Source organism: Euprymna scolopes, chromosome 42, assembly GCF_053919585.1.
Source record: "Euprymna scolopes isolate OS-2025 chromosome 42, ASM5391958v1, whole genome shotgun sequence".
NCBI lineage: Eukaryota > Metazoa > Mollusca > Cephalopoda > Sepiida > Sepiolidae > Euprymna > Euprymna scolopes.
Genome location: NC_136523.1, coordinates 17,437,943 through 17,451,961, shown reverse-complemented (window position 1 = coordinate 17,451,961; position 14,019 = coordinate 17,437,943). Strand labels below are relative to the sequence as shown.

Sequence of the window (14,019 nt, the reverse complement as noted above, 5' to 3'; positions counted from 1 at the left end):
TTTTCACTTTTATATATATATATATATATATATATATATATATATATAGATAGATAGATTGGATGCAATATATAGTAATGATTTAAAAAGTATAAAAAAAAAAAAAAAGACTCTTGCGCCACCACCGAGAATCGAAACCAAAACGTTCAGCTCACGATTTAGTTTGCCTCTGCCGTAAATGACTGGGCTATGAAAACATGTCTACTGAAAGGTTAAAAATTAAAACATGAACCAATAACTACTACGTTATGCATTTGTAATGCCGGCGTTCGACCTTCACCTGGCAAATTTCATTTTTTTTTTTAATTTTCACACTTTTGCACCGATTTTTCCAGGCTAAAACCCAAATATAAAGTTTTGCATGGATTCAAATACCTTATATATGAAGTTTCATGTCTGTAGACCAAAAACTCTAGGAGGAGTTTGGGAGGCAAAATTTGTTCAACAAAAATATATACGTACACATAAATATATATGGAAACAATTTTGTGTTTGCTGTAAACTTTTTATGCAAATATTATGCAAGTATAAATCATATCAAATGTCTGCATGAATATAATTACGCATAATAGTTAACTAAAGATGATTATTCCATTAGAAAAACGAAGCAACTAACAGGGAATTAATTAAAATGAATGGTTTAAAGAATATGCAAATTAGCTAGATCTTTTGTTGCTAGCGAATGCAATACCAAAATCCATATATAAGAAAATTGTATTTTCTTTTTAAATGAGTAAAAAAGAGGGTTTTTAATATGAAAAACGAATTTATAGGAGTATAGATTGTGCATGAATCTGAAATTGCATGAGATTAAATGTTTTTTTTTTGTTTTGTTTTTGTTTTTTTACATAGTGATCACCACTTATCAAGGCCCGGAAGCCACTCAGGGATAAGGGTTATTGCAAGTACATTATGTTAGTGTGGAGATTTGATGAAGTGTTTAATTAAGGGGGCGGTTAATTAGGAATTTGTTAACATTGGACTTGAAGACATCCAAGTTGTAGTCCGGAGGGAAGCAGGCAGACGGAACAGAGTTCCACAGGCGTGCAGTTCTAAGAAAGAAGCTTTGTTCATGGAATCCGCGTTTTGGTTTAGGCACAGATATAGAGTGGGGGAAATTTTTCACAGTGGATTCAGCTAGACGGGTGTTTTTCGTGAAAGATTGGCGAGGGGGGACTAGAGATTGGAGCTCAGACGAGCACCTGCCATGGAAATAACGATAAAACAAGGATAGGCTTGCAACGTCTCTTCTGTGGGAGAGAGGTTGCAGGGTAGAGAAAAGGGCATCCCCCACTAAGCCATGAAGTCTATTTTGTACTCTGTCAAGGCAGAATAGGCTGTTTATAGCAGCTCCTGCCCAGATATGACAACAGTATTCCATCCTTGGACGTGATTGGCTTTTATATAGATAGAGAATTGCATCAGTGTATAAGTCAAATTTCTGGGAGACAATTTTGAAGTTATTTTTTGGGGTTGACTTATAACATTGGGAATGTTTTTGGAAATGTTGTTAAAGAGCGACTCAGCGTTCAGTCATAACATAGAAAACGCCATTTTGTGTATTTTTTTCTCATCTTCGTCTCTCTCTCTCTTTTGTATATTTTTCAGGAAGCAGCTTCCTTGTCTTCAAATCGAGCGCAGAGCAACAGGGCATTATTCGAACAACGATCACGACAAACAGATTTTGACACAATGGCATCCTCTACACCACCTGTCATGTACGTATTGCTTATTATTCATTATCCCGCCTGCTTGCAGTATTCAGGGTTAGAGTTTCGCGAAAAACACTCGTCTAACTGAAGCCACTATCAATAATTTCTCCCGCTCGTAGAATGTAAGCATTAAAGATAGGCTTGCATTAAAGATAGGCTTAGGTCTGATGACTTCAGAGGAAGACTAAATCGGGACAGTGTAGAGAAATGTGTGCAGAACAGGAGACTTTGATGGTATGGCCGCATTGAAAGAATGGGTGAGAGTTCTTGGGTTAGTTTATGTAGTAGAACAGTTGAGGTAGCAGGATCTGTTCTCATGGAGAAAGATCCAAGAGAAACATGGGAGAAAGTGATGAGGATGAACTGGAGTTAAGTGAGAGGGATAGCATGCTATAACAATGATACGACCAATGTGTAATACTTGTCTCAAACACGAGCTTAGCTTTGATGACCTCAGAGGAAGATTAAATTCAGACAGTGTAGACAGAAGCATGCGAAACAGAAACTTTGATGGTATGTATATGTTGAAAGAATGGATGAGAATTTTTGGGTAAGTAATTGAATGATGAAGAATATCATGAGAGGATTTTTTTATACTAATGTGTTATCACTTATCAAGACTAAAAGCCATGTCTTCACTCTACAAACTCTCCCCAGCAAATGATCAGATCACATATATATATATATATATATATATATATTTTTTTTTTTTTTACATAAGCGTCACCATTTATCAAGGCCGATCGGCCACTCAAGGATAAGGGTTAAAGAGTGTAGAGTAGTCAAAAGGACAATATAGTAATCAATAGTAATGGAAGTTCGGTAAATTTGTTAACTTAAGTGGAACGGCTCATCAGAAACTTGTTCACGTTGGACTTGAAGACAACCATATTATAGACAGCTGGAAAGCAGGAAAACGGAAGACAATTCCACAGGCGTGCAGTTCTAAGAAAGAAGCTTTGATCATGGAATCTATGTTTAGGTTTAGACACAGATAAAGAGTGGGGAAAATTATTGATAATGTTTTCAGCTAGTCTAGTGTTTCTTGTGAAAGTTTGGCAAGGGGGGACCATATATATATATATATATATATATATGTGTGTGATATGGTCATGCTGAAAGAATGGATGAGAGTTCTTGCATTAATAGATGTAGAACAGTTAAAGTAGCAGGATCAGTTCACATTGGAAAGGTCAAGGAATTTGATGAAAATGGGCTTGAAAGAAAGAAAGAAGGATAAATAAAGACCTGGTCAGAGATAGGTTTGTGTGAGTCAATTACTAAACACTGTCAATATAAAATGGATGATAATCATGATAACATATACAACTTTGTGTTTTAGCAGATTAGGTTTTTGTAGTTATTGTACCTATTTACTATGCCTCCCCACAGGACAGAGTTAGACACCAGGGTCGTTTTTTAACGTGGAGAAAAGGTACAAAGATAAAAAATTGTCTCAGTCGTGAAGGACCGATCCTCCACCGAAAGAGAACAAGAAATGGAAGCGCAGCATCTGAAGAACAGATACTACACCTTGATCTGATCAAAAGGCCAAGTCTTATAGTTATTGTAGCGAGTGTCCATGACTGGCATGCGCCTGCTGTAAAATATGGTAACCACACACTGTAGTGAGCTGTTCAATTTCGAGCATATGATTATGAAAAGTAGGCGCTGTTTACCATCCATGAAATAAAGGAGTGAGATTTTTCTTCATTTTTATTCTTTGTTTTTGGATGCTTTTGTTTTTGGACTGTTGTGGGTGAAGAAATGAAAGAACTACTACTTCTACTGCTGTTGATATTAAGAGTGAACATCTTTGCTGTTGTTGGTCAAGAGGAGAAAAAATAATCTGGCACTCTGCATGAATACTGAGAGCTGACATTCTGTGTGTTCTTTCAACTCTAAATAATTTACGGGACTGAAATATGCTGTAAATTAGTATTCACACTGCGTACCGGATTATTTTTCTTCCTTTTTTTTTTCCTCTTCAACTACAGGAAAGATGTTTACTCTTAATATCAGCAGTAGTAAATGTTTTTCTTTCTTTTCTTTAGGAATTAATTAACAAAAAACATCTCAAGTTAATCTGTCTTTCTTTTTGTTGTCAGCAGCAACTGTTCTGTTGTTCTCTTTGTAATAATTGTGTTTTGTTATCGTAATAACAACCATACACATTCATTTTATGTATTTGCACAGAATTCGATTTTTGGTCCGCCAACAAAGGAGAGATTGAACCTAGTGATTCACGCCCATTCATCCGTTTGTTCATTTGTTCGCACTTTTCTCAATAACCACTCCTTGAATTTTTTTTGTAATTTTGCACAAACATTAGTCATGGTGAAAGTAAATTTTTGCTAGAACAGATTTTCTGGTGTAACTCTGGTTGCCCCCCCCACACCCCACCGAAGGGGGCATTATAAAGGTAAAATTGCCCCCAAATCGTTTGTCCATTTGTTTGTTTGCACTATTCTCAATAACCACTCCTTGAATTTTTAAAAACTTTTGCACAAACATTAGTCATAGTAAAAGTAAATTTTTGCTAGAACGGAGTTTCTGGGATAACTCTGGTTGCCCCCATGGGGGCATTATAGGGGTGAAATTGACACCAAAATTGTTTGTTCATTCGTTTGTTTACACTTTTTTCAATAACCACTCCTTGAATTTTTTTTTTAATTTTGCACAAACATTAGTCATGGTAAAAGTAAACTTTTCACTTGTGGAAGGGGGACCCTGCATACTCGGCTTGCTCAGTTCCGGTACCGATTCGTACACAACATTGGGTCCGTGTTAGAATGTAACAGCTACATCACTTGAGTATTATTTGAAATGGCTGTACACCATTACAATAACATGAAAAAAGGTTGATAAGTGTTGGGATGATTGATCGGAATCGGGAATCGAAAACAGAGCTTTTTAGGGTATTGGAATCTGAAAAATTTGAGCCTATTTTCTGATGCCAAAACTGATTCCTTAAATTATCTTTTTTTATTTGATTTTGGTTTAAGAAACATCTTCCACTGCTTGTAGTAATAATAAATATTTATTGATTTAAATTGATGTAAGGCAAAAATCTCTATACCATCCACTCACAAGTGTGTTTTTACGTTTGAGAAAATACATGCACATTTACAATGTGTTTCTACAGTAATCGGGATAAAATAACAATTTTATGGTTAAATATTTAGAGATTTATAAAGAATCGGTAATTTAGTACGGAATCGGTAATTGTATCGGAATCTGGAAAAATATTGGGATCGTCCCATCACTAGTTGATATGCCATAAAACAAAATAGTGAACACCTGTTAAACTGGATTTTAAGAAGCTGGAGGATATTAAGGCCCTGTTAACCTTCATTCTACCTCACCACAAGGTCCTGGATATGACCTTAAACTATATCCAGTGGTGAGGCCCCAGCTTGCGGGCTTTGGGGAGTGTGGAGCCACCCTTTAATTGCCATTGCTCCCAGGTTCACTCTGACCCGGAGTGGTAGTACCTGTTAGGATCCCAACTATGGGTTAAATAGAAACTGACTTGAAAACAACAAATATATTCTATTAAAAATTTTTCTTCAAAATAACTGGATTCGGCATTAAATAACCTGAAAAGGGTTGATATGCCGTAAAACAAAAACAACCAACCAACCTCACCACAAACAGTTTATGGTGAACGTGATTGCTGAGCAAGAAGCTTTGATTGACACACTTGAGGTTGATGACCATGATGACCCAGACGATGACCTGCTTGATTACTAAGGCTCACCCACACCTCCCCACAAAGAACAGTTCACAAGCGGATTAGTATCAGCAGTAAGGGTTACATTAAGCATAGTATCTTTTCGCCACAAATAAATGTTTGAAGATATATATTTTTTTTTACTCCCCCGTCACCCCAAACAAGGCATATCGCCCCTTAGACGTAAGGGGCTACTATTTGGAACCATGCCTAGGAAAGATTAACAAGATGTTGGTTTACGTTACATTTAAACTTATGCATATCAGTACAGTCAGGGAAACAGGTAGCAGGAAGGGAATTCCAAAGTCTAGCTGTTCGAGGGAAGAAACTATTAGAGTAGAAGGCTTTTTGGCATTTAGGAACCACAACAGTGAAGGGGTGTGATTTTGCTATTAAGTGGGTTTGTCGGGGATATGTACGTCGAGGGGACACAAGTGCAATGCGTTCACCAGAGCGCATTCCATTAAAATATTTGCAAAACAGGCACAGGATTGCAATATTGCAGCCTAGTTAACAAAGTGGGATCAATTAGATCGGCGACCCTTTTTTTGGACCCTATCGAAGCAGGAGAGACTAGTGGTAAATGCGCCAGCCCAATTGTGCAACAATACATGGATGGGCGGATGGTGACCTTGTGGAGGTACACAATACTCTCAGGTGTGAGTAGTTTTCTAGCACGATAGAGGGAACCTACCTTACTTGCAGAAGCCTTCACAATGTTCTCATTATATTTGTTCTAGTTCATATTGCCTGTGAATGTAAAGCTGAGGAGTTTGAATTTGAAGTATTAAGTGTTGAGACATTATGTTGAACAAAGATGGCGGTGAAGAATCAGTGCAGTCCTGATACTGAGTGTGAAGTAATTGCCAGTAACAAAAATAGCGGCAGAGAATCAAATGCGGTTCGTGACGCAGACAACGGCGAACTGATCGAATCCAAAATTCAACAATTTTTATAGTAGCTGTTGTGGTGGCACCCACTCATTTACATACGTGGATGATATTACACATAAATAACAAGACTCGGTTAGTCTGAGTGTGTGTTAACCAGAAGCTACCGAAGGCCGAGCCGAGAGCAGATATGTTCTCCAGCCAAGACCTGACAATCATTATGTAAATATACTGTAAATATACTTTTTCTAATACACTTCTTATTGATCTACTTTTGTTTGTTGAGTCTTCATTTGTATTGCCTTATACGTTATTTGATTCAACCTGCAAACATAACAGTTGGCGACGAAGATGAACGTCAAATATAACAGTAACTTTGGAAGCTTTTCATTGGTTGGTTATTATAACTTGTGGTTATAAAAACGATCGTCGAAACTATTGGTATCATACCCCCCTATTAGGAGTCAAAAACATTTAACACATAAAAGCTTTTTCCAAAATTACTGGATTTAAAAAAAAAAAAAAAAAAATTATACATTATATACAGTTGTGGTCATCTGTACCTAAAAATTTATCAGACATCACTTCCGCTGAATCAACAAAGAAGTGCGATGCCTAACTAAAGCCAAATGCTTTTTCCAAAATTACCGGATTTTACATGAAATAACCCGAACATGCTATATAATAAAACAACCAAACGAAGGTTTTATTCACGTCTCTATTTTCCGTTTCATTTTAGGAATATCCGAAACAGTTACAGCAATTCCGGCGATGAAGATTCCACAGCTTCGATCAGTCCTCGATCTCCCGAGCCTCAGAAATCATTTGAGGAGTATGAACAGGAAGTGACGTCTCCTGAATCGGAAGTTCTTTCGCCAGAGCCGTTGTCCCCGGAGCCAGCACCAGCAATTTCACCCCAACCTGTCCCTGCTGCAACTGCCATGAACCTTATCAAAGACAATATTCCGAAAAGACAGGAATCGGAAGACGAAGACGACGAAGAAGCTGAAGAATACGACACTATGACAATCAGGAGGAAAAGTAAGTGATATTTTTTTTTTGTTGTTGTTTTTGTAAGATTTTTGTTTTTGTTTTATTTCAGTTAAATTTAGTGATGAAAGTGGGTTGGTCTCCCTCTACCGGGCTAGAAAACTTTTTATCTCTATCTCTACAAAACTACCAAAACTTATCTCTACATATCTCTATAATGCTACCAAAACTTATTTTTATATATCTCAACAAAACAGCAATGCCCTATGTTTGGGCCATTCTTGTCACATTTGGGTCAGTGTACCAACCACTGTTTTCTGCTCTTTGGACAGGGTCCAAAAAAAAGAGCCTAGGCCCCTCACTGTCTACCAAGCTCCAACCCCTGTCCCATCACGTCAGTTTTGCATCTAAGAAATGCAATGAAATACCCCCCAAAATATAATAAAAACTAGTAAAAAGCTAAAATGAGGAAAGCCCTAGAAAGGCGCGTTTTCTCTTTTGTCATTAACTTTATCCGAAATGGATTACTTCACAAGTGAAAACAGCTGATAATAAACATCATTATATAAAAAAAGCCTATAAGGTAAGCTGTTTCTTTCAAAACACATCTTCTGTTGTTCGCTTGCATCATGGCGAGTTTTTGCTACTGTTATGGTAGTAATTTTTATCCTCCAAATACACACATATATATATATATATATATATTTAATTTATATATATATATATATATATATATATATATATACACACACAGTCATCCACATACAGTACTGTTTCGCTGTTTCACAGCTCATCAGTGCGGCTAGACAAGCAACTATCTCAAACCAGGATCGAAACCCGATCACCCAAACGATAATGGGAGCTTCTAACCCTTGCGCTATATGGCTGCTGCTATGTGGGCAATGAATTAACAATGTTTTGACATTGTCCAAATACTAATATATATATATAGATATAGATTTAGCCACTCTGATGAGACATAGACGACGAAACATGTGTCAGTAGATAATTATATTTAAAAAATAATATATATACCGCTCCCCATGTGGGAGTACCAAATTGGTTAAAGGGAAAATTATTCCCAACTCGCATTTAGGTAAAAATGCATTTTTGTAAATAATTGAATTCATTCAAAATGTATCGCAAAAGCAAAATAAATAACATCTATATATATATATATATATATATATATATATATATATATATATATATATATATGATTAGTTTTTTTTTGTTTTTTTTTTTGGAAAAAGAATTCCAGCAGAGTGCTCAATTAAAAGGAAAATCCAAATTTTAAGAGCGTATTTATATTTTGTGTACAGAAAGTTGTTAGTTGAGACAGATCATTGGTACCGTCGGTTTCAAGCCTGATAATAAGGTCCGTTTAAGGTATCCTTATCACGCTCTCTTCTGTACTAAACTCAATTACAGAAAAATACCAAGTAGCAGGAAAAGCTACTTATAAATCTATTAACCAAGAGGCTACAGAAGTAGCCACAAAATTAGGTATAGAATACAGAGTAAATAGGTTGGCAAAGAAAAATGTGTTTATAACTTTAAAAGACCACAAAGAAAATTTTAATAAGCCAACCTGCAGGTTAATAAACCCGGCTAAAAAAAAAAAAAAAAAGACGAATATTGGCTGAAGAGAGCTTGATAAGGATACCTTAAACGGGCCTTATTATCGGGCTTGAAACCGACGGTACCAATGATCTGTCTCAACTAACAACTTTCTGTACACAATATATATATATATATATATATATATATATATATAGTAATTTATAAAATATATATGGCGATTAAGCTACACTGAATATTCTGCGTTTCATCCAACTATAGGATTCGTCAGGCTTATACGCATAAATCTATACTTTCGTATATTAAATTTATGTGAATAAATGAAGTAGTTATATATATATATATATTGTCCGTATACAAAGAAAGTTGAAATGGATAGCTTATATTTCATTCTGATCAAGAAATACATTCTGGATAACTGGAGTTTTTTGGTACTTGTACAGTTTAGTGAAGACATTAAAAAATGAAAATATCGAAAAAAAAAAAAAAAAAAAAGGTTATATTGTACGTATCCGTTTTTGACTGAAGATCTCAAAAAAAATTTCAGTAGTTTTTATTTTACAGCAGAAAAACATGTTCTAATGAGAGCGCGTTGAAGTCAGCCATTATGAAATTTGTTGAACATGCCAAAGGGAGATAACTCCAATTAAAGCGCCAACACTCCCTCCCCATCTTTAATAACTAGCTTTTCTTCCTAAAAATCAAACCTTTTGCTCAGTATCATAACAAACTGTTTTTTCGCTGTAAAATGAAAACTACTTGATGAAATTAAGTGAATTTTTTTTTTTCAGAGAACTTCAGACTATAACGGGTCTGTACAATATAACCTTTATTCAATATTTTTATTTTTTAATGTCTTGACTAAACTGTATAAGCGCCAGTTATTTTTGTTCAACTTAACTTTTCTTCTAAGATATCTGGGAAGAATTGGTTTATTTTGCAAGCCGCACACAAACTTGTGTCTCACACAGTCGTTGCTCTGAAAGTCTCTTGATTGTCTGAAAACTTTGCTTTTATTGATTCTCATTTTGCTTCCGCCCTCGTTGCCTTTTAATCGTTTTTTTTTTTAAATATTCGTGTTCGTCTCTTTAAAACAGAAACAGTGGTGAATCACTTTCCTTTATCTTTTTTTCCTTCTCCCCTTTTTCTTCTTTTTCTTCTTCTTTTTTTTTTTTTTACAACAAGAAGTTTCCCAGAATTATAATTTCACTGCGAGAATATCTCTGTCAATAATTATTTGATCTATACCTAATCTTTCAGCTTATTTTTATGGGAATTAAAATTTCTCCCATTAGTCATAATGAGTTGTGAGAATCTACCAGTAAAGTTCCAGCAAGGGTATTCGACCCCCCCTCCCCCCAAGATGCACAATGTCACTAAAAAGGCTCTGTTGGGGATGCACCCCTCCTACTTGGAATAATGAACTATTCCATGACGTCAGTTCCAGGGAATGAGAACCGGTTTACCAAGAGGAGTCAGAGGCAGACACATGGAGAGTATAGTCATCACGACTAGTCCAGCAGTGAGCAAAGACATTGTTACATATTTATTTTTATGCATTTTTGTTAATACATATTTAATTGTTATTGTATCTTTCTTGCCAATTATTCAAACACTAACACCACAACAGGCTCGTTTTTATAAACAAAAAGGTTGTAGTCAGCTAATGTACTTCCTAACTACAGGTATAGCCCTTCCAGAAGAGGTAACAAGGAAAATAAGTTCCTTCATTTTTTTTTTTTCTCAGGCCTATATACCCCCTGTGCATGTACTTATTTTTGGGAGGGGGGGGGGTCCCTCAACAAAATAAGGGTGAACCTGTAAACTCGCCCTTGTCCGTTCGTCTGTCCATGCTTTTCTCAATAATTACGCCTTGGAATTTTGAAAAAGTTTTGTACAAACATTAAACATGATATGAGTAAAAAAAGTAACAGAACGGATTTTCCAGGAAAACTCCGGTTGCCCCAGGTTAAAATGGCTAAAATTGACACTTTTGTACTTATTAAAAAAATTGATGCCTTGGATTTTTATAAAACTTTTTAAAAAGTTGTAACTAACTGATTTCTGTATAATTTTGTTTGTCTATACTTCACGATAACTCTTGGGTGTGCCCTATGGGCTCTTTTAGGGCTAATAAAAACACTCCTTTTTGGGGACTATTTTATCATATTTGTCCAAAGTTTTCTGTGTATATCTATTCAGCAGTTTTGCATGGTGCTGAACTCAAATTTAAATATGTTAAGGCCTTGGGGACTTTTGGGGCTAAATAGGGAGGGGGGGTCAAATTAGTCATTTCTTTTTTTTGCATGGTGCAAAACTCAAATTTACATATGTTAAGACCTAAAACTGCACCATTTGTCCATTTTCACCAGGATTTGACGTCCCCTGGGGACTTTTGGGATTAAATGGGGGGAGGGGGGCAAATGCTGAACTTAGTCATTTTTTTATGCCTCGTTCACTGTGCAATCACCGGGGGAGGGGGGGGGACCATGCATGCTTCACTTGTTTTTTATATTTTTTATTTTATAATCATTGAAAAGTGTTTTTGGTCCAATTTTAATGAAAAATTATTTAAATTATGTTTTTTAATTTTTTTTTTTTTTTAAGAATTATTGAAAACACTTTTTAAAATGTTTGGAGAATATTATGTATTGGATAATTTTTTTATTTTTTTTTTATTGATGTTTGAAATTTTGTTATTTTGATTTCAATAATTTTATTTCTATACTTTCATAAACATATATTTATTATATAAATTCAAGTAAAAAACTTATTTTTAAAATTAAAAAAAATTATAATTTCATAAACATATTTCTTATAAAATTTGAAATAAGATAAAAACTCATTTTGTTATTAAAAGTGCAAATAAGGATTAATTATGTTATTTTTATCTTTTTATAATTTTATTAATTTTTGTTTTGTATATTTTTCAATAATTTCCTTTTTTATTTTATTTCAATAAATTGCTTCATAATAGAAATACTGAAGAACAGTAAAAATGAAGGAACTGATTTGCCTTGTCACTGCTTCCAGTAGCAGCCATGCCAGAAGTTAGGAAGTGTGTTAGCTAACTATAATCAGCTAACATGTTGAAAACCTTTTCATTGATTGAAAAAAAAAATTTTTTTCTAGGAAATTTGATGCCTTGTAAAAAAAAAAAAAATTTTTCTAGGAAATTTGATGCCTTGTAAAAAAAAAATTTTTTTTCTAGGAAATTTGATGCCTTGTAAAAAAAAAAAAATTTTCCTAGGAAATTTGATGCCTTGTAAAAAAAAATTTTTTTCCTAGGAAATTTGATGCCTTGTAAAAAAAAAAAAATTTTCCTAGGAAATTTGATGCCTTGTAAAAAAAAAAAAATTTTTCTAGGAAATTTGATGCCTTGTAAAAAAAAAATTTTTTTTCTAGGAAATTTGATGCCTTGTAAAAAAAAAAAAATTTTCCTAGGAAATTTGATGCCTTGTAAAAAATAAATTTTTCCTAGGAAATTTGATGCCTTGTAAAAAAAAAAATAAGAAACTTGCATTATTTTTCTTGAGTTATCTCCCTTATGTTTTGTAAATAATTTTTTTTTTTTTTTTGTCCAGTATCTCCTCCTCGTCAGCAGCCAACTCCAACGGTACCTGAGGAACCTGAATCCCCTGTCAGTCCGTCAGAGGATAAAGGCATTTGTGTTCGCGCCCTCTATGATTACCAGGCTGGTTAGTTTCTCTTCATGGTTTCATTAAAAAAAAAAAAAAAAAAATTTTGTTACTGTTAACTAAGTTGGATTTCTGAATTGAGTTCGCAAAGATTGTGCCTAAAGATAGTCTAATATGCATGAAGTTCTCCTCGTTATTGATCATTGTTGTTGATGATTAGCTAGTTGGACTTCTTCATAGAGATCGCAGCGATTGTCTCAGGATCTCCTGGTCTGCATGAAGTTCTCATCATTGGTCACAGTTATTCATTTATCTGCAATCTTTCAGGGTTTTACCTCTGACACCAAAAAACGGTAAGTTTCACCAATTGCATGCAAAGTCTAGAAAGGTTTAGCCCAGAACATACAAAGGAATGGTGCACCTGTTGCCATCCTTACTCCATTGATTTATGGTTCAGCATCTGACGTACCTTTGCTTAAGGTATAGACAGAGGTTGTGAACAGGGTCGCATATGTTAGTCATTAAAAGAGACCTTAACATCTTTTTCTTTTATTTTTTTGTTACAATTTTTATACTTTTTGTTTTCTTTGGGTTTTTTTGTTTTGTTTTTTTCATGATTTTGTCAAAAATATCAGGTTCTGGCTTATTTTACCTGTGATCCTGTCATGGGAATAGTGTTTGTCTATCTTTTATTTATATATAATATATATATATATATATATATATATATATATATATATATATATATATATATATATATACATACACGGTGTCCAAAAAGTCTGGCTACATAATCTATAGGGTACTCACAAAGTCTGGCTACATAATCTACAGCGTACCTAAAAAGTCTGGCTACATAATCTACAGGGTGTCCACAAAATCTGGCTGTATAATCTACAGGGTGTCCACAAAGTCTGGCTACATAACTCAGCCAAATTTTGTGCACACCCTGTATATATTTGTGGGCAACTTGTGTGTGTGTGTATATATATATATATATATATATATATATGGTAGAGCTGACATCTATTCAATGTAGTCGCTTTCAGCCTCAATCACTGACTTGATACAGATCCGGAACTAGGAGTATGCGGTTTCCACAAACGCCGGCGGGAGCTCGGTGAATACTCGGCATCTGGCAGCAATCAGACTGGTTGTAATGTTGTGGGAGGTCATGTTGGTGATGTTCTCGACGTATGACGAAACAAAGTAATCCAGCGGTTTCAGATCGGGGAAGGGTGGTGGGCAGTGAAAGAAGGGTACAAAGTAGTAGCACTCCTTCTGAAGCGAAGCCCGAGTCACTTCCATAAACATGTTACGAACTCCTGTCAGTGATCTGTGAGATGTGCGGCATGTAGAAAAAGAATTGCTTTTTGTCTTGTGGTGTCAGTTCGTGATTAAGAGAAAGATTAGAGAGATTGGGTTACTTTTAAGTGGGCCACCCTAACCCTGTACAATACTTCTTCACAGTTTAT

The 14,019-nt window shown here is 34.9% G+C and overlaps 1 protein-coding gene across 2 annotated transcripts in view; it reads left to right on the top strand.

The window, feature by feature from the left end:
- LOC145266946 (drebrin-like protein B) overlaps positions 1-14,019 on the top strand; it is a 103,450-nt gene that overhangs the window by 86,779 nt on the left and 2,652 nt on the right. For both annotated transcript variants that reach the window (XM_080122765.1, XM_080122764.1), the window contains 3 exons: positions 1,609-1,718; positions 7,075-7,376; positions 12,491-12,604. In XM_080122765.1, the coding sequence (XP_079978891.1) occupies positions 1,609-1,718; positions 7,075-7,376; positions 12,491-12,604 (526 nt within the window). The remainder of the gene's footprint in view (positions 1-1,608; positions 1,719-7,074; positions 7,377-12,490; positions 12,605-14,019) is intronic.